General features: G+C 45.5%; 1 protein-coding gene across 1 annotated transcript in view; it reads right to left on the bottom strand.

The window, feature by feature from the left end:
• The window catches only part of polq (polymerase (DNA directed), theta), a 112142-nt gene that overhangs the window by 20339 nt on the left and 69303 nt on the right, over positions 1-22500 (bottom strand). The window contains exons 26-34 of the mRNA XM_055935201.1: positions 22125-22253; positions 21870-22044; positions 17753-17864; positions 16127-16218; positions 11605-11687; positions 11319-11420; positions 9495-9606; positions 5196-5317; positions 1-65 (exon numbers count right to left, since the gene is read on the bottom strand). The exon at positions 1-65 is cut by the window's left edge and continues 71 nt beyond it. Coding sequence (XP_055791176.1) covers positions 1-65; positions 5196-5317; positions 9495-9606; positions 11319-11420; positions 11605-11687; positions 16127-16218; positions 17753-17864; positions 21870-22044; positions 22125-22253 — 992 coding nt within the window. The remainder of the gene's footprint in view (positions 66-5195; positions 5318-9494; positions 9607-11318; positions 11421-11604; positions 11688-16126; positions 16219-17752; positions 17865-21869; positions 22045-22124; positions 22254-22500) is intronic.

Below are 22500 nucleotides of genomic sequence, written 5' to 3'. Positions count from 1 at the left end.
GTAGCCAGTTTAACGATGTCAGCGGCTGATCCCTGGACTGTCGTGTTAACAGCCTGACGCTCCGCCTGAAGAGGGTTAACACACACAACTAGTGAAGTCAGAAATGTACATACACTTAGGTTGGAGTCATTAAAACTTGTTTTTCAACCACTCCACAAATTTATTGTTAACAAACTATAGTTTTGGCAAGTCGGTGAGGACATCTACTTTGTGCATGACACAAGTAATCTTTCCAACAATTGTTTACAGACAGATTATTTCACTTATAATTCACTGTATTACAATTCCAGTGGGTGAGAAGTTTACATACACTAAGTTGACTGTGCCTTTAAACAGCTTGGATAATTCCAGAAAATTATGTCATGGCTTTAGAAGCTTCTGATAGGCTAATTGACATCATTTGAGTCAATTGGAGGTGTACCTGTGGATGTATTTCAAGGCCTACCTTCAAACTCAGTGCCTCTTTGCTTGACATCATGGGAAAATCAAAAGAAATCAGTCAAGACCTCAGAAAATAAATTGTAGACCTCCACAAGTCTGGTTCATCCTTGGGAGCAATTTCCAAACGCCTGAAGGTACCACGTTCATCTGTACAAACAATAGTACGCAAGTATAAACACCATGAGACCACGCAGCCGTCATACCGCTCAGGAAGGAGACACGTTCTGTCTCCTAGAGATGAACGTACTTTGGTGCGAAAAGTGCAAATCAATCCCAGAACAACAGCAAAGGACCTTGTGAAGATGTTGGAGGAAACGGGTACAAAAGTATCTATATCCACAGTAAAACGATTCCTATATCAACATAACCTGAAAGGCCGCTCAGCAAGGAAGAATCCACTGCTCCAAAACCGCCATAAAAAAAGCCAGACAACGGTTTGCAACTGCACATGGGAACAAAGATCGTACTTTTTTTTGTCCTCTGGTCTGATGAAACAAAAATAGAACTGTTTGGCCATAATGACCATCGTTATGTTTGGAGGAAAAAGGGGGATGCTTGCAAGCCGAAGAACACCATCCCAACCGTGAATCGCGGGGGTGGCAGCATCATGTTGTAGGGTGCTTTGCTGCAGGAGGGACTGGTGCACTTCACAAAATAGATAGCATCATGAGAAAGGAAAATTATGTGGATATATTGAAGCAACATCTCAAGACTTCAGTCAGGAAGTTAAAGCTTGGTTGCAAATGGGTCTTCCAAATGGACAATGGCCCCAAGCATACTTCCAAAGTTGTGGTAAAATGGCTTAAGGACAACAAAGTCAAGGTATTGGAGTGGCCATCACAAAGCCCTGACCTCAATCCCATAGAACATTTGTGGGCAGAACTGAAAAAGCGTGTGCGAGCAAGGAGGCCTACAAACCTGACTCAGTTACACCAGCTCTGTCAGGAGGAATGGGCCAAAATTCACCCAACTTATTCTGGGAAGCTTGTGGAACGCTACCCGAAACGTTTGACCCAAGTTAAACAATTTTAAGGCAATCCTACCAAATACTAATTGAGTGTATGTAAACTTCTGACCCACTGGGAATGTGATGAAAGAAATAAAAGCTGAAATAAATCATTCTCTCTACTATTATTCTGACATTTCACATTCTTAAAATAAAGTGGTGATCCTAACTGACCTAAGACAGGAAATTTTTACTAGGATTAAATGTCAGGAATTGTGAAAAACTGAGTTTAAATGTATTTGGCGAAGGTGTATGTAAACTTCTGACTTCAACTGTAGTAACACAAAACTTAGTAACACACACAACTTATGTTAAATACTGTTGAAGTAATATGGCTACAGGTTCATCTGCCTCACCTAAAGCCCATTCTGGTGGGAAGCTGCTACAGACCACCAAGTGATAACAGTCAGTATCTGGATAACATGTGTGAAATGCTTGATAATGTATGTGATATCAACAGAGAGGTATATTTTCTGGGTGATTTAAATATTGACTGGCTTTCATCAAGCTGCCCACTCAGGAAAAAACTTTAAACTGTAACCAGTGTCTGCAACCTGGTTCAGGTCATCAGTCAACCTACCAGGGTCGTTACAAACAGTACAGGAGTTATCAGTCAACCTACCAGGGTCGTTACAAACAGTACAGGAATGAAATCATCAACATGTATTGATCATATCTTTACTAACGCTGCAGAAATTAGCTTGAAAGCAGTATCCAGATCCATCGGATGAAGTCGTCACAATATAGTAGCCATCATCTGTGGATCTGTTGGGGCGGTATGCAAATTGGAGTGGGTCTAGGGTTTCTGGGATAATGGTGTTGATGTGAGCCATGACCAGCCTTTCAAAGCACTTCATGACTACAGACGTGAGTGCTACGGGTCAGTAGTCATTTAGGCAGGTTACCTTAGTGTTCTTGGGCACAGGGACCATGGTGGTCTGTTTGAAACATGTTGGTATTAAATGGTAGAAAATGTCAGTGGGTCTTGCCAGTTGGTCACTTGCCAGTTGGTCAGCGCATGCTCGGAGTACGTCCTGGTAATCCGTCTGGTCCTGCGGCCTTGTGATCGTTCACCTGTTTAAAGGTCTTACTCACATCGGCTACGGAGAGTGTGATCACACAGTCGTCCGGAACAGCTGATGCTCTCATGCATGTTTCAGTGTTAATTGCCTCGAAGCGAGAATAGAAGAAATTTAGCTCGTCTGGTAGGCTCGTGTCACTGGGCAGCTCTCCGCTGTGCTTCCCTTTGTAGTCTGTAATAGTTTGCGAGCCCTGCCACATCCGAACGAGCGTCAGAGCCGGTGTAGTACGATTCGATCTTAGTCCTGTATTGACACTTTGCCTGTTTGATGGTTCATCTGAGGGCATAGCGGGATTTCTTATAAGCTTCCGGGTTGGAGTCCCGCTCCTTGAACGCGGCAGCTCTAGCCTTTAGCTCAGTGCAGATGTTGCCTGTAATCCATGGCTTCTGGTTGGGGTATGTACGTACAGTCACTGTGGGGACGAAGTCATCGATGCACTTATTGATGAAGCCAGTGACTGATGTGGTGTACTCCTCAATGATGTGGGAGAAATCCCGGAACATGTTCCAGTCTGTGCAAAACAGTCATGTAGTTTAGCATCTGCTTCATCTGACCACTTTTTTATAGACCGGGTCACTGGTGCTTCCTGCTTTAATTTTTGCTTGTCAGCAGGAATCAGGAGGATGGAATTATGGTGAGATTTACCAAATGGAGGGCGAGGGAGAGCTTTGTACTTGTCTCTGTGTGTGGAGTACAGGTGGTCTAGAGTTTTTATTTATGTGCATATGCTGATAGAAACTAGATAAAACGGGTTTAAGTTTCCCTCCATTAAAGTCCCCGGCCACTATTTGATTAGATTGTTTCGAATTCATTTGCATTGATGTCAGAGTGATTAAAGGGACAATAGAGTGCTGAGTATCGGGTAGTTAGCAAGTTTAGTAGGCTACTAATGACCAACAACGACGAGACAGCCTATAGGGAGGAGGTGAGGGCACTCGGAGTGTGGTGTTCAGGAAAACAACCTCTCACTCAACGTCACCACGGTGAAGAAGGGGCAACAGAAATTTGGCTTGTCACCTAAAACCCTCACAAACCTTTACAGATGCACAATTGAGAGCATCCTGTCGGGCTGTATCACCGCCTGGTACGGCAACTGCACCGCCTACAACCGCAGGGCTCTCCAGAGGGTGGTGCGGTCTGCCCAACGCATCACCGGGGACAAACTACCTGCCCTCCAGGACACCTACACCACCCGATGTCACAGGAAGGCCATAAAGATCATCAAGGACAACAACCACCCGAGCCACTGCCTGTTCACCCCGCTATCATCCAGAAGGAGAGGTCAGTACAGGTGCATCAAAGCAGGGACCGAGAGACTGAAAAACAGCTTCTATCTCAAGGCCATCAGACTGTTAAACAGCCATCACTAACATTGAGAGGCTGCTGCCAACATACTGACTCTAATCATTGGCCACTTCAATAAATGAATTTAATAAAGGTATCACTAGTCACTTTAAATAATGCCACTTTAATAATGTTTACATATCTTGCACTACTCATGCCAGATGTATATACTGTATTTTATACCATCTACTGCATCTCTTCTATGCCGGTCGCTCACGGCCCATCCATATATTTATATGTACATATTCTTATTCCATCTCTTTACTTAGATTTGTGTGTATTAGGTAGTTGTTGTGGAATTGTTAGATTACTTGTTAGATATTACTGCACTGTTGGAACTAGAAGCACAAACATTTCGCTGCACTCGCAATAACATCTGCTAACCAGGTGTATGTGACCAATACATTTTGATTTAGCAAGTTTGGTAGTCTACTAATGACCATCAGCAGCATCAGAGCTTGGAGAAGCCTAGTTACAGTGACTAAACGGTCACATGGACTTCATGACTCTGTCGGTGTGGCAGTAATATGGTCACCGCAACAGCCCTAGTCGCCACCTGGACTACTGTTCAGTCGTGTGGTCTGGTGCCACAAAGAGGGACTTGGGAAGATTGTCTCACAACAGGGCAGCACTGCTGGCTCACCGAGAGCTAACATTAATATTCATGTAAATCTCTCCTTGGCTCAAAGTGGAAGAGAGACTGACTTCATCACTACTTGTTTTTGTAAGAGGTGTTAACCAGCTGAATGTACCGAGCTGTCTGTTTTAAATATTAGCAGCTCGGACACCCATGCATACCCCACAAGACACCAGAGGTCTGTTTAAACTACTAACACACAGTTCAGACAGCCATACATACCCCACAAAACACCAGAGGTCTGTTTAAACTACTAACACACAGCTCAGACCCCCCATACATACCCTACAAGACACCAGAGGTCTGTTTAAACTACTAACACACAGTTCAGACAGCCATACATACCCCACAAGACACCAGAGGTCTGTTTAAACTACTAACACACAGTTCAGACAGCCATGCATACCCTACAAGACACCAGAGGTCTGTTTAAACTACTGACACACAGCTCAGACAGCCATACATACCCCACAAGACATGCCACCAGAGGTCTCTTCACAGTCCCCAAGTCCAGAACAGACTATGGAAGGCGCACAGTACTACATAGAGCCATGTACCTGTTTCCTGGTGTGTGATGTCAGCTACGTACCTGTTTCCTGGTGTGTGATGTCAGCTACGTACCTGTTTCCTGGTGTGTGATGTCAGCCACGTACCTGTTTCCTGGTGTGTGATGTCAGCTACGTACCTGTTTCCTGGTGTAACCGCTGGTGTTGATGTTTGGTAGGTATCTCCTCCTCCCCAGTAGAGTCTGGACAAAACCCTTCTCCACACAGCTACGTACCGTCTCCTTCAGGAACCGATGGATACCTGGACAGACACACAGTAAAACACACAGTAAATCACACAGTAAAACACACAGTAGAACACACAGTAGAACACACAGTAAATCACACAGTAAAACACACAGTAAATCACACAGTAAAACACACAGTAGAACACACAGTAGAACACACAGTAAATCACACAGTAAAACACACAGTAAATCACACAGTAAAACACACAGTAAATCACACAGTAGAACACACAGTAAATCACACAGTAAAACACACAGTAAATCACACAGTAAAACACACAGTAAATCACACAGTAAAACACACAGTAAATCACACAGTAGAACACACAGTAGAACACACAGTAAATCACACAGTAAATCACACAGTAAAACACACAGTAAATCACACAGTAAATCACACAGTAAAACACACAGTAAAACACACAGTAAAACACACAGTAAAACACACAGTAAATCACACAGTAACACACAGTAAAACACACAGTAAAACACACAGTAAATCACACAGTAACACACAGTAAAACACACAGTAACACACAGTAAAACACACAGTAAATCACACAGTAAAACACACAGTAAAACACACAGTAAAACACACAGTAAAACACACAGTAAAACACACAGTAACACACAGTAACACACAGTAAAACACACAGTAAAACACACAGTAAATCACACAGTAAAACACACAGTAAATCACACAGTAAAACACACAGTAAATCACACAGTAAAACACACAGTAAAACACACAGTAGAACACACAGTAGAACACACAGTAAATCACACACACAGTAAATCACACAGTAAATCACACAGTAAAACACACAGTAAATCACACAGTAAATCACACAGTAAATCACACAGTAAAACACACAGTAAATCACACAGTAAATCACACAGTAAATCACACAGTAAAACACACAGTAAATCACACAGTAAATCACACAGTAAAACACACAGTAAATCACACAGTAAAACACACAGTAAAACACACAGTAAAACACACAGTAAATCACACAGTAAAACACACAGTAAAACACACAGTAAAACACACAGTAAATCACACAGTAAATCATACACACAGTAAATCATACACACAGTAAATCACACAGTAAAACACACAGTAAATCATACAGTAAATCACACAGTAAATCATACACACAGTAAAACACACAGTAAATCATACAGTAAATCACACAGTAAATCATACACACAGTAAAACACACAGTAAAACACACAGTAAATCATACACACAGTAAATCACACAGTAAAACACACAGTAAAACACACAGTAAATCACACAGTAAATCATACACACAGTAAAACACACAGTAAAACATACACACAGTAAATCACACAGTAAAACACACAGTAAAACACACAGTAAAACACACAGTAAAACACACAGTAAAACACACAGTAAATCACACAGTAAAACACACAGTAAAACACACAGTAAAACACACAGTAAATCACACAGTAAAACACACAGTAAATCACACAGTAAAACACACAGTAAAACACACAGTAAATCACACAGTAAATCATACACACAGTAAATCACACAGTAAAACACACAGTAAAACACACAGTAAATCATACAGTAAATCACACAGTAAATCATACACACAGTAAAACACACAGTAAATCATACAGTAAATCATACACACAGTAAAACACACAGTAAAACACACAGTAAATCATACACACAGTAAATCACACAGTAAAACACACAGTAAAACACACAGTAAATCACACAGTAAATCATACACACAGTAAAACACACAGTAAAACACACAGTAAATCATACACACAGTAAATCACAGTAAATCACACAGTAAAACACACAGTAAAACACACAGTAAAACACACAGTAAAACACACAGTAAAACACACAGTAAATCACACAGTAAATCACACAGTAAATCACACACACAGTAAATCACACAGTAAAACACACAGTAAATCATACACACAGTAAATCACACAGTAAAACACACAGTAAATCACACAGTAAATCACACAGTAAATCATACACACAGTAAAACACACAGTAAAACACACAGTAAATCACACAGTAAATCACACAGTAAAACACACAGTAAATCATACACACAGTAAAACACACAGTAAAACACAGAGTAAATCATACACACAGTAAATCACACAGTAAAACACACAGTAAATCATACACACAGTAAATCACACAGTAAAACACACAGTAAAACACACAGTAAATCACACAGTAAAACACACACACAGTAAATCACACAGTAAATCACACACACAGTAAATCACACAGTAAATCACACAGTAAATCACACACACAGTAAATCATACACACAGTAAATCACACAGTAAAACACACAGTAAATCACACAGTAAAACACACAGTAAATCACACAGTAAAACACACAGTAAAACACACAGTAAATCACACAGTAAAACACACAGTAAAACATACACACAGTAACACACAGTAAATCACACAGTAAATCACACAGTAAAACACACAGTAAAACACACAGTAAATCACACAGTAAAACACACAGTAAAACACACAGTAAATCACACAGTAAAACACACAGTAAAACACACAGTAAAACACACAGTAAATCACACAGTAAAACACACAGTAGAACACACAGTAAATCACACAGTAAAACACACAGTAAATCACACAGTAAAACACACAGTAAAACACACAGTAAAACACACAGTAAATCACACAGTAAAACACACAGTAGAACACACAGTAAATCACACAGTAAAACACACAGTAAATCACACAGTAAAACACACAGTAAAACACACAGTAAAACACACAGTAAAACACACAGTAAAACACACAGTAAAACACACAGTAAAACACACAGTAAATCACACAGTAAAACACATAGTAAAACACACAGCTCCATTTTCATCAAGCAGAAAAGCTAATATACATAGAAGTATCTATGTTGCTGTAGTCACTCACACACCCACTCACACACCCAGCCAGATCAGTGTGTGTGTGTTGCTATAGTCACCCAGCCAGATCAGTGTGTGTGTTGCTGTAGTCACCCAGCCAGATCAGTGTGTGTGTGTTGCTGTAGTCACCCAGCCAGATCAGTGTGTGTGTTGCTGTAGTCACCCAGCCAGATCAGTGTGTGTGTTGCTGTAGTCACCCAGCCAGATCAGTGTGTGTGTTGCTGTAGTCACCCAGCCAGATCAGTGTGTGTGTTGCTGTAGTCACCCAGCCAGATCAGTGTGTGTGTGTTGCTGTAGTCACCCAGCCAGATCAGTGTGTGTGTTGCTGTAGTCACCCAGCCAGATCAGTGTGTGTGTTGCTGTAGTCACCCAGCCAGATCAGTGTGTGTGTTGCTGTAGTCACCCAGCCAGATCAGTGTGTGTGTTGCTATAGTCACCCAGCCAGATCAGTGTGTGTGTTGCTGTAGTCACCCAGCCAGATCAGTGTGTGTGTTGCTATAGTCACCCAGCCAGATCAGTGTGTGTGTTGCTGTAGTCACCCAGCCAGATCAGTGTGTGTGTTGCTATAGTCACCCAGCCAGATCAGTGTGTGTGTTGCTGTAGTCACCCAGCCAGATCAGTGTGTGTGTGTTGCTATAGTCACCCAGCCAGATCAGTGTGTGTGTTGCTGTAGTCACCCAGCCAGATCAGTGTGTGTGTTGCTATAGTCACCCAGCCAGATCAGTGTGTGTGTTGCTATAGTCACCCAGCCAGATCAGTGTGTGTGTTGCTATAGTCACCCAGCCAGATCAGTGTGTGTGTTGCTGTAGTCACCCAGCCAGATCAGTGTGTGTGTTGCTGTAGTCACCCAGCCAGATCAGTGTGTGTGTTGCTATAGTCACCCAGCCAGATCAGTGTGTGTGTTGCTATAGTCACCCAGCCAGATCAGTGTGTGTGTTGCTATAGTCACCCAGCCAGATCAGTGTGTGTGTTGCTGTAGTCACCCAGCCAGATCAGTGTGTGTGTTGCTGTAGTCACCCAGCCAGATCAGTGTGTGTGTTGCTATAGTCACCCAGCCAGATCAGTGTGTGTGTTGCTGTAGTCACCCAGCCAGATCAGTGTGTGTGTTGCTGTAGTCACCCAGCCAGATCAGTGTGTGTGTTGCTGTAGTCACCCAGCCAGATCAGTGTGTGTGTTGCTGTAGTCACCCAGCCAGATCAGTGTGTGTGTTGCTATAGTTACCTGTGTATCGGTCCTTGAAGCTCTGGATATAAGCACCTGCATCGTCCTCCTCTATCCCCATCTGCTCTCCCAGAGACTTGGCTCCCATCCCATAGATTATACCATAACATATCTACACACACACACACACACACACACACAGACACACACACACACACACACACACACACACACACACACACACACACACACACACACACACACACACACACACACACACACACACACACACACACACACACACACACACACACACACACACTATAATGAACAAACATCAAGTAAGAAACAAATGCAGTGCGTATTACTACCCTTGTGGGGACATTTCCCAGAAGCCCACAATGGCTGCTTTGGGGTTAGGTTTAATGAAAATAGGATTTGGAATGGAAATCCATTTTAGGTCCCCACCATGATAGTACAACATATGCTGTGTGTACCTGTTGTCTCAGGGTGTCGTCTCCAGGTGAATGTTTGCTGTGTGTACCTGTTTCGCCTGTTGTCTCAGGGTGTCGTCTCCAGGTGAATGTTTGCTGTGTGTACCTGTTTCGCCTGTTGTCTCAGGGTGTCGTCTCCAGGTGAATGTTTGCTGTGTGTACCTGTTTAGCCTGTTGTCTCAGGGTGTCGTCTCCAGGTGAATGTTTGCTGTGTGTGCCTGTTGTCTCAGGGTGTCGTCTACAGTTTCCAGGTGAATGTTTGCTGTGTGTACCTGTTTAACCTGTTGTCTCAGGGTGTCGTCTACAGTCTCCAGGTGAATGTTTGCTGTGTGTACCTGTTTAGCCTGTTGTCTCAGGGTGTCGTCTACAGTTTCCAGGTGAATGTTTGCTGTGTGTACCTGTTTAACCTGTTGTCTCAGGGTGTCGTCTACAGTCTCCAGGTGAATGTTTGCTGTGTGTACCTGTTTAGCCTGTTGTCTCAGGGTGTCGTCTACAGTCTCCAGGTGAATGTTTGCTGTGAGTACCTGTTTAACCTGTTGTCTCAGGGTGTCGTCTACAGTCTCCAGGTGAATGTTTGCTGTGTGTACCTGTTTCGCCTGTTGTCTCAGGGTGTCGTCTACAGTCTCCAGGTGAATGTTTGCTGTGTGTACCTGTTTCGCCTGTTGTCTCAGGGTGTCGTCTACAGTCTCCAGGTGAATGTTTGCTGTGTGTACCTGTTTCGCCTGTTGTCTCAGGGTGTCGTCTACAGTCTCCAGGTGAATGTTTGCTGTGTGTACCTGTTTAGCCTGTTGTCTCAGGGTGTCGTCTACAGGTGAATGTTTGCTGTGTGTACCTGTTTCGCCTGTTGTCTCAGGGTGTCGTCTAGTCTCCAGGTGAATGTTTGCTGTGTGTACCTGTTTCGCCTGTTGTCTCAGGGTGTCGTCTCCAGGTGAATGTTTGCTGTGTGTACCTGTTTCGCCTGTTGTCTCAGGGTGTCGTCTACAGTCTCCAGGTGAATGTTTGCTGTGTGTACCTGTTTCGCCTGTTGTCTCAGGGTGTCGTCTACAGTCTCCAGGTGAATGTTTGCTGTGTGTACCTGTTTCGCCTGTTGTCTCAGGGTGTCGTCTACAGTCTCCAGGTGAATGTTTGCTGTGTGTACCTGTTTCGCCTGTTGTCTCAGGGTGTCGTCTACAGTCTCCAGGTGAATGTTTGCTGTGTGTACCTGTTTCGCCTGTTGTCTCAGGGTGTCGTCTACAGTCTCCAGGTGAATGTTTGCTGTGTGTACCTGTTTCGCCTGTTGTCTCAGGGTGTCGTCTACAGTCTCCAGGTGAATGTTTGCTGTGTGTACCTGTTTCGCCTGTTGTCTCAGGGTGTCGTCTACAGTCTCCAGGTGAATGTTTGCTGTGTGTACCTGTTTCGCCTGTTGTCTCAGGGTGTCGTCTACAGTCTCCAGGTGAATGTTCTTCCACTCAGCAGCGATACAGCGGAACACGTCAGCTCCTCCATTCAACACCTGACACACGTTCAGACAAGGTCAGATGAAAGTAGAGTCACCAAGCTATGTGTGTGTGTGTGTGTGCGTGTGTCTGTGTGTGACTGCGTGTGTCTGCGTGTGACTGCGTGTGTCTGCGTGTGACTGCGTGTGACTGCGTGTGTGTGTGTGTGTATATGTGTGTGTGTCTGTGTGTGTGTGTGACCTGTAGCAGACGTCTGTCCTTAGAGAGGTGAGCCAACACTCTGAGCTCCAACTGGGAATAATCTGCTGCTAATACCATCCCTCCTGGAGAGGGAGAGGAGAGGAGGGAGGGGGAGAGAGAAGGGGGGGAGAGAGAGAGAGGAGAGGAGAGGAGAGGAGAGGAGGAGGGAGAGAGGGGGGGGAGAGAGAGAGAGAGGAGAGGAGAGGAGGAGGGAGAGAGAAGGAGAGAGAGGAGAGGAGGGAGAGAGAGAGGGGGGGAGGAGAGGAGAGAGAGAGAGAGGGGGGAGAGGGAGATGGTTTGAGGGAGAGAGAGGGGGGGGGGAGAGGAGGGAGAGAGAGAGGGGGGGAGGAGAGGAGGGAGAGAGAGGGGGGAAGTAAGGAGAGAGAGGGGGGGTAAGGAGGGAGAGAGAGGGGGGGTATAGAGGGGAGAGGGGGAGGGTTTGAGGGAGAGAGAGGGGGGGTATAGAGGGGAGAGGGGGAGGGTTTGAGGGAGAAAGAGAAGCATACCAATTAGGATCTGGCTAAAAATACTTGAATCAGTCATAGAGCCCACTGCCCTTTATGGTTGTGAGGTTTGGGGTCCGCTCACCAACCAAGATTTCACAAAATACGACAAGCACCAAATTGAGACTCTGCATGCAGAATTCAGCAAAAATATCCTCCGTGTACAACGTAGAACACCAAATAATGCAGAGCAGAATTAGGCCGATACCCGCTAATGTACCCGTCCTATGTGGCTCAGTCGGTAGAGCATGGAGCTCACACATCAAGGGTTGTGGGTTCAACTCCCGCTGGGGTTGCCATTTCTAAAATGTATACACGCATGACTGTTAATCGCTTTGGATGAAAGCGTCTGACACACACAGGTTGGATAGAGGGCCCTCTTGGCCCAAAGACTGTTTTAGCATGGGCAGCACCATTTTGAAGTAGTCAATTGGATCACAGAAATATTGCAGCTATTCAATACAACGTCATTAATCCCAGAGGGGCAATTCGTTCAGGGATGACAGGGTGCTCAAACAGGACAGACAGACACACAGGCAGGCAGGTGGGTGGGCAGGTGGGCAGACAGGCAGGCAGGCAGGTAGGCAGGTAGGCAGGTGGGTGGACAGGCAGGCAGGTGGGTGGGCAGGTGGGCAGACAGGCAGGCAGGCAGGTAGGCAGGTGGGTGGGCAGGCAGGCAGGTGGGTGGGCAGGTGGGCAGACAGGCAGGCAGGCAGGTAGGCAGGTGGGGAGGCATGCAGGTGGGCAGGGAGGCAGACAGGCAGGTGGGCAGGTGGGCAGACAGGTGGGCAGGTGGGTGGGCAGGTGGGCAGACAGGCAGGCAGGCAGGTGGGCAGACAGGTGGGCAGGTGGGTGGGCAGGTGGGCAGACAGGCAGGCAGGTGGGTGGGCAGGTGGGCAGACAGGCAGGCAGGCAGGCAGGTGGGCAGGCAGATAGGCAGGTGGGCAGGCAGGCAGACAGGCAGGCAGGTGGGCAGACAGGCAGGCAGGTAGGCAGGTGGGCAGGCAGATAGGCAGGTGGGCAGGCAGATAGGCAGGTGGGCAGGCAGGCAGACAGGCAGGCAGGTGGGCAGGCAGATAGGCAGGTGGGCAGGCAGGCAGACAGGCAGGCAGGTGGGCAGACAGGCAGGCAGGTAGGCAGGTGGGCAGGCAGATAGGCAGGTGGGCAGGCAGATAGGCAGGTGGGCAGGCAGGCAGACAGGCAGGCAGGTGGGCAGGCAGATAGGCAGGTGGGCAGGCAGGCAGACAGGCAGGCAGGTGGGCAGGCAGATAGGCAGGTGGGCAGGCAGGCAGACAGGCAGGCAGGTGGGCAGGCAGATAGGCAGGTGGGCAGGCAGATAGGCAGGTGGGCAGGCAGATAGGCAGGTGGGCAGGCAGATAGGCAGGTGGGCAGGCAGGCAGGCAGGTGGGCAGACAGGAAGGTGGGCAGGTAGGCATAGACTCTCTATGGTACCATTAGTATAGACTCTCTGTGGCCTGTCAGACATGGTAGCATTAGTATAGACTCTCTGTGGCCTGTCTGACATGGTACCATTAGTATAGACTCTCTGTGGCCTGTCTGACATGGTACCATTAGCATAGACTCTCTATGGCCTGTCTGACATGGTACCATTAGTATAGACTCTCTGTGGCCTGTCAGACATGGTACCATTAGTATAGACTCTCTGTGGCCTGTCTGACATGGTACCATTAGTATAGACTCTCTGTGGCCTGTCTGACATGGTACCATTAGTATAGACTCTCTGTGGCCTGTCTGACATGGTACCATTAGTATAGACTCTCTGTGGCCTGTCTGACATGGTACCATTAGTATAGACTCTCTGTGGCCTGTCTGACATGATACCATTAGTATAGACTCTCTGTGGCCTGTCTGACATGGTACCATTAGCATAGACTCTCTGTGGCCTGTGGCCTGTCTGACATGGTACCATTAGTATAGACTCTCTATGGCCTGTCTGACATGGTACCATTAGTATAGACTCTCTATGGCCTGTCTGACATGGTACCATTAGTATAGACTCTCTGTGGCCTGTCTGACATGGTACCATTAGTATAGACTCTCTGTGGCCTGTCTGACATGGTACCATTAGTATAGACTCTCTATGGCCTGTCTGACATGGTACCATTAGTATAGACTCTCTGTGGCCTGTCTGACATGATACCATTAGTATAGACTCTCTGTGGCCTGTCTGACATGGTACCATTAGCATAGACTCTCTGTGGCCTGTGGCCTGTCTGACATGGTACCATTAGTATAGACTCTCTATGGCCTGTCTGACATGGTACCATTAGTATAGACTCTCTGTGGCCTGTCTGACATGGTACCATTAGTATAGACTCTCTGTGGCCTGTCTGACATGATACCATTAGTATAGACTCTCTGTGGCCTGTCAGACATGGTAGCATTAGTATAGACTCTCTGTGGCCTGTCTGACATGGTACCATTAGCATAGACTCTCTATGGCCTGTCTGACATGGTACCATTAGTATAGACTCTCTGTGGCCTGTCAGACATGGTACCATTAGTATAGACTCTCTGTGGCCTGTCTGACATGGTACCATTAGTATAGACTCTCTGTGGCCTGTCTGACATGGTACCATTAGTATAGACTCTCTATGGCCTGTCTGACATGGTACCATTAGTATAGACTCTCAGTGGCCTGTGGCCTGTCTGACATGGTACCATTAGTATAGACTCTCTATGGCCTGTCTGACATGGTACCATTAGTATAGACTCTCTGTGGCCTGTGGCCTGTGGCCTGTCTGACATGGTACCATTAGTATAGACTCTCTGTGGCCTGTCTGACATGGTACCATTAGTATAGACTCTCTGTGGCCTGTCTGACATGGTACCATTAGTATAGACTCTCTATGGCCTGTGGCCTGTCTGACATGGTACCATTAGTATAGACTCTCTGTGGCCTGTGGCCTGTCTGACATGGTACCATTAGTATAGACTCTCTATGGCCTGTCTGACATGGTACCATTAGTATAGACTCTCAGTGGCCTGTGGCCTGTCTGACATGGTACCATTAGTATAGACTCTCTATGGCCTGTCTGACATGGTACCATTAGTATAGACTCTCTGTGGCCTGTGGCCTGTCTGACATGGTACCATTAGTATAGACTCTCTGTGGCCTGTCTGACATGGTACCATTAGTATAGACTCTCTGTGGCCTGTCTGACATGGTACCATTAGCATAGACTCTCTGTGGCCTGTCTGACATGGTACCATTAGTATAGACTCTCTGTGGCCTGTGGCCTGTCTGACATGGTACCATTAGTATAGACTCTCTGTGGCCTGTCTGACATGGTACCATTAGTATAGACTCTCTATGGCCTGTCTGACATGGTACCATTAGTATAGACTCTCTGTGACCTGTCTGACATGGTACCATTAGTATAGACTCTCTGTGGCCTGTGGCCTGTCTGACATGGTAGCATTAGTATAGACTCTCTGTGGCCTGTCAGACATGGTACCATTAGTATAGACTCTCTGTGGCCTGTCTGACCTGGTACCATTAGTATAGACTCTCTGTGGCCTGGCAGTTAAAAAATCCCTAATCCATGAGATAAGGCCATGGTTGAGATTGAACTAGGATGGTTGAGATTGAACTAGGATGGTTGAGATTGAACTAGGATGGTTGAGATTGAACTAGGATGGTTGAGATTGAACTAGGATGGTTGAGATTGAACTAGGATGGTTGAGATTGAACTAGGATGGTTGAGATTGAACTAGGATGGTTGAGATTGAACTAGGATGGTTGAGATTGAACTAGGATGGTTGAGATTGAACTAGGATGGTTGAGATTGAACTAGGATGGCCGGCTGCATGGTGTTAAATGCAGATGAGATGGAGATGAGCTCTCTAGTACATCTCTATGGTGTTAGGGGGAGGAGTTACCTGTGAAAGGTGTTAGGGGGAGGAGTTACCTGTGAAAGGTGTTAGGGGGGGGAGTTACCTGTGAAAGGTGTTAGGTGGAGGCGTTACCTGTGAAAGGTGTTAGGGGGAGGAGTTACCTGTGAAAGGTACAAAGGCGTGTCTCATGCTGACGGAGAAGGCCACGCCCCCTTCAGGAGGAGGAGGTCTGGTCAGCCTGGAACGGCCCCGACTGAGAAGGAAGAACACATATTTAGGCACGGAACATCATTCGCTTATTCTGTGGAGTGTTTTTAAGCACCCAGGCCTACAGTCGGGAAGCACGGGATTTGAGCAGTTCGGCAAATACCAAACAGCTGATCGTTGAGCTGCGGCTGTCAGTGAGCATACAAATACAATTGTGAGTAAACAGTTTGGAAAGCAAATGGCTAGGCCCACTGAAAAGAGGAGAATCTCATCTGTGCGTAGCTACCAAAATTATTTATCAATTCCCAAAATTTAGCAAACAGCACCATTTTAGCCTACAGCCGGAGTATCTTGTATTGAGCCTGAATGGACATATCTTGGGTGAGTCAGAGAGTGGACATATCATTGGGTGAGTCAGAGAGTGGACATATCTTGGGTGAGTCAGTGGACATATCATTGGGTGAGTCAGAGAGTGGACATATCATTGGGTGAGTCAGTGGCCATATCATTGGGTGAGTCAGAGAGTGGACATATCATTGGGTGAGTCAGAGAGTGGACATATCTTGGGTGAGTCAGTGAGTGGACATATCATTGGGTGAGTCAGTGAGTGGACATATCATTGGGTGAGTCAGAGAGTGGACCTATCATTGGGTGAGTCAGAGAGTGGACATATCATTGGGTGAGTCAGAGAGTGGACATATCATTGGGTGAGTCAGAGAGTGGACATATCATTGGGTGAGTCAGAGAGTGGACATATCATTGGGTGAGTCAGAGAGTGGACATATCATTGGCTGAGTCAGAGAGTGGACATATCATTGGCTGAGTCAGAGAGTGGACATATCATTGGGTGAGTCAGAGAGTGGACATATCATTGGGTGAGTCAGAGAGTGGACACCCAAAAGTACTCGTTACATTTTGAATGCTTAGTAGGACAGGAAAATGGGCCAATTTACGCACTTATCAAGATAATACATGGTTATCCCTACTGCCTCTGATCTGTCGGACTCACTAAACACAAATGCAGCGTTTGTAAATTATGTCTGAGTGTTGGAGTGTTCCCCTGGCTATCTGTAAATTATGTCTGAGTGTTGGAGTGTTCCCCTGGCTATCTGTAAATTATGTCTGAGTGTTGGAGTGTTCCCCTGGCTATCTGTAAATGATGTCTGAGTGTTGGAGTGTTCCCCTGGCTATCCGTAAATTTTAAAACAAGAAAATGTTTGCTTTGCTTAATATAAGGAATTTGAAATGATTTATACTTTTAATTTTGATACTTAAGTATATTTTATCAATTACATTTACAATTGATAGTTAAATATATTTAGAACAAAATACTTTTTGACTTTTACTCAAGTAGTATTTTACTGGGTGACTTTCACTTTTATTTGAGTAACTTTCTATTAGGGTATCTTTACTTTTACTCAAGTATGACTATTGGGTACTTTTCCCACCCAGTCCGGCGGCAATCTTGTGAAGGTTACAGTATGACTTTTGGGTACTTTTCCCACCACTGGCTATTCCCACCCAGTCCGGCGTCCATCTTGTGAAGGTTAGGGTTAGTAGTTATAAATTGCTATTCCCACCCTGTCCGGCGTCCATCTTGTGAGGGCGGGCTCTCCACCACCACAGAGGCCATCTGGATCTCAAAGTCCTTCGGAACGTTCTGGATGTTTGGCTCTGTGAAGCTCACTCTGCCTGTGCACAGACAGACACGGAGACAGACACGCAGACAGACATGCAGACAGACACACAGACAGACAGGCAGACAGACAGGCAGACAGACAGGCAGACAGACACGCAGACAGATACACAGACAGACACACATATCACAGTCATAGTCAGTACATTCATCTACAGATAGCTAGGTGGGACGACCACATATCACAGTCATAGTCAGTACATTCATCTCCAGATAGCTAGGTGGGACAACCACATATCACAGTCATAGTCAGTACATTCATCTACAGATAGCTAGGTGGGACAACCACATATCACAGTCATAGTCAGTACATTCATCTACAGATAGCTAGGTGAGACAACCACATATCACAGTCATAGTCAGTACATTCATCTCCAGATAGCTAGGTGGGACAACCACATATCACAGTCATAGTCAGTACATTCATCTACAGATAGCTAGGTGAGACAACCACATATCACAGTCAGTACATTCATCTCCAGATAGCTAGGAGGACAACCACATATCACAGTCATAGTCAGTACATTCATCTTCAGATAGCTAGGTGGGACAACCACATATCACAGTCATAGTCAGTACATTCATCTACAGATAGCTAGGTGAGACAACCACATATCACAGTCATAGTCAGTACATTCATCTTCAGATAGCTAGGTGAGACAACCACATATCACAGTCAGTACATTCATCTACAGATAGCTAGGTGAGACAACCACATATCATAGTCAGTACATTCATCTACAGATAGCTAGGTGAGACAACCACATATCACAGTCAGTACATTCATCTACAGATAGCTAGGTGAGACAACCACATATCACAGTCAGTACATTCATCTACAGATAGCTAGGTGAGACAACCACATATCACAGTCAGTACATTCATCTACAGATAGCTAGGTGAGACAACCACATATCATAGTCAGTACATTCATCTCCAGATAGCTAGGTGGGACAACCACATATCATAGTCAGTACATTCATCTACAGATAGCTAGGTGAGACAACCACATATCACAGTCACAGTCAGTACATTCATCTACAGATAGCTAGGTGAGACAACCACATATCACAGTCATAGTCAGTACATTCATTTTCAGATAGCTAGGTGAGACAACCACATATCACAGTCATAGTCAGTACATTCATCTTCAGATAGCTAGGTGGGACAACCACATATCACAGTCATAGTCAGTACATTCATCTTCAGATAGCTAGGTGAGACAACCACATATCACAGTCAGTACATTCATCTACAGATAGCTAGGTGGGACAACCACATATCACAGTCATAGTCAGTACATTCATCTACAGATAGCTAGGTGGGACAACCACATATCACAGTCATAGTCAGTACATTCATCTTCAGATAGCTAGGTGAGACAACCACATATCACAGTCAGTACATTCATCTACAGATAGCTAGGTGAGACAACCACATATCATAGTCAGTACATTCATCTACAGATAGCTAGGTGAGACAACCACATATCACAGTCAGTACATTCATCTACAGATAGCTAGGTGAGACAACCACATATCACAGTCAGTACATTCATCTACAGATAGCTAGGTGGGACAACCACATATCACAGTCATAGTCAGTACATTCATCTACAGATAGCTAGGTGGGACAACCACATATCACAGTCATAGTCAGTACATTCATCTTCAGATAGCTAGGTGAGACAACCACATATCACAGTCAGTACATTCATCTACAGATAGCTAGGTGGGACAACCACATATCACAGTCATAGTCAGTACATTCATCTTCAGATAGCTAGGTGAGACAACCACATATCACAGTCAGTACATTCATCTACAGATAGCTAGGTGAGACAACCACATATCACAGTCAGTACATTCATCTACAGATAGCTAGGTGAGACAACCACATATCATAGTCAGTACATTCATCTCCAGATAGCTAGGTGGGACAACCACATATCATAGTCAGTACATTCATCTACAGATAGCTAGGTGAGACAACCACATATCACAGTCACAGTCAGTACATTCATCTACAGATAGCTAGGTGAGACAACCACATATCACAGTCATAGTCAGTACATTCATTTTCAGATAGCTAGGTGAGACAACCACATATCACAGTCATAGTCAGTACATTCATCTTCAGATAGCTAGGTGGGACAACCACATATCACAGTCATAGTCAGTACATTCATCTTCAGATAGCTAGGTGAGACAACCACATATCACAGTCAGTACATTCATCTACAGATAGCTAGGTGGGACAACCACATATCACAGTCATAGTCAGTACATTCATCTACAGATAGCTAGGTGAGACAACCACATATCACAGTCAGTACATTCATCTACAGATAGCTAGGTGGGACAACCACATATCACAGTCAGTACATTCATCTACAGATAGCTAGGTGGGACAACCACATATCACAGTCAGTACATTCATCTACAGATAGCTAGGTGAGACAACCACATATCACAGTCATAGTCAGTACATTCATCTACAGATAGCTAGGTGGGACAACCACATATCACAGTCATAGTCAGTACATTCATCTGAAGATAGCTTACCTGTAGCAGTGTGTTACCTGTAGCAGTGCGTGTGTTACCTGTAGCAGTGTGTGTGTTACCTGTAGCTGTGTGTGTGTTACCTGTAGCAGTGTGTGTGTTACCTGTAGCAGTGTGTGTGTTACCTGTAGCAGTGTGTGTTACCTGTAGCTGTGTGTTACCTGTAGCAGTGTGTTACCTGTAGCAGTGTGTTACCTATAGCAGTGTGTTACCTGTAGCAGTGTGTGTTACCTGTAGCAGTGTGTGTTACCTGTAGCAGTGTGTGTTACCTGTAGCAGTGTGTTACCTGTAGCAGTGTGTTACCTGTAGCAGTGTGTTACCTGTAGCAGTGTGTTACCTATAGCAGTGTGTTACCTGTAGCAGTGTGTGTGTTACCTGTAGCAGTGTGTTACCTATAGCAGTGTGTTACCTGTAGCAGTGTGTGTGTTACCTGTAGTAGTGTGTTACCTGTAGCAGTGTGTGTGTTACCTGTAGCTGTGTGTGTGTTACCTGTAGCAGTGTGTGTGTTACCTGTAGTAGTGTGTTACCTGTAGCAGTGTGTTACCTGTAGCAGTGTGTTACCTGTAGCAGTGTGTTACCTGTAGCAGTGTGTGTGTTACCTGTAGCAGTGTGTGTGTTACCTGTAGCTGTGTGTGTGTTACCTGTAGCTGTGTGTGTGTTACCTGTAGCAGTGTTACCTGTAGCAGTGTGTGTGTTACCTGTAGCAGTGTTACCTGTAGCAGTGTGTGTGTTACCTGTAGCAGTGTGTTACCTGTAGCAGTGTGTTACCTGTAGCTGTGTGTGTGTGTGTTACCTGTAGCAGTGTTACCTGTAGCAGTGTGTGTGTGTTACCTGTAGCAGTGTTACCTGTAGCAGTGTGTGTGTTACCTGTAGCAGTGTGTGTGTTACCTGTAGCAGTGTGTGTTACATGTAGCAGTGTGTGTTACCTGTAGCAGTGTGTGTTACCTGTAGCAGTGTGTGTTACCTGTAGCAGTGTGTGTTACCTGTAGCAGTGTGTGTTACCTGTAGCAGTGTGTGTTACCTGTAGCAGTGTGTTACCTGTAGTAGTGTGTGTTACCTGTAGCAGTGTGTGTTACCTGTTGCAGTGTTACCTGTAGCAGTGTGTGTTACCTGTAGCAGTGTGTGTTACCTGTAGCAGTGTGTGTTACCTGTAGCAGTGTGTGTTACCTGTAGCAGTGTGTGTTACCTGTAGCAGTGTGTTACCTGTAGCAGTGTGTTACCTGCAGCAGTGTGTTACCTGTAGCAGTGTGTTACCTGTTGCAGTGTGTTACCTGTAGCAGTGTGTGTTACCTGTAGCAGTGTGTGTTACCTGTAGCAGTGTGTGTTACCTGTAGCAGTGTGTGTTACCTGTAGCAGTGTGTGTGTTACCTGTAGCAGTGTGTGTGTTACCTGTAGCAGTGTGTTACCTGTAGCAGTGTGTTACCTGCAGCAGTGTGTTACCTGTAGCTGTGTGTGTCTGGGAGATAGGGTGTATTCTATCCATAGCCAGCAGGGGGTGATGTCGTTTCTCTCTCTGCAGGGGAAACACCACCGTTGTCAAGGCGTGGGTGATCCTCCTCCACTCCAGAATCACCCCCGGCAACGGGTGGAGGGAACTGAGCTTCTCCAGGATGTCCTGATGATGTCACCTTTTATTCACGTATGATGTCACAGAGCAGGACCAATAACTTCACTGTGTGTGTGTGTCTGTGTTACCTTGGTGGTACTGAACGGTTTCCCCAACCCGGAGCATCCTGCTCCTCGCCTGCTGTACCCCAGGGTCTTCTTAACCCTCCCCCCGCTCAAATCACAGCCAGGAGGCAGACGCAGCTCACGGAACAACACCTGAGACAGACAGACAGACAGACAGACAGACAGACAGACAGACAGACAGACAGGATGATGCAGAGCCTTAGAACACTTTGAACAATAATGCAACAGAGATGTTGTGGTAACCTTGGTGATACCCTGAACACCTAGTCTTGACCTTGACGATACCCTGAACACCTAGTCAGGACCTTGACGATACCCTGAACACCTAGTCAAGACCTTGACGATACCCTCAACACCTAGTCAAGACCTTGACGATACC

The sequence above is a fragment of the Salvelinus fontinalis genome, chromosome 10 (genome assembly GCF_029448725.1).
Source record: "Salvelinus fontinalis isolate EN_2023a chromosome 10, ASM2944872v1, whole genome shotgun sequence".
In the NCBI taxonomy this organism is placed as follows: Eukaryota; Metazoa; Chordata; class Actinopteri; order Salmoniformes; family Salmonidae; genus Salvelinus; species Salvelinus fontinalis.
This window is presented reverse-complemented; position numbering and strand designations above follow the sequence as displayed.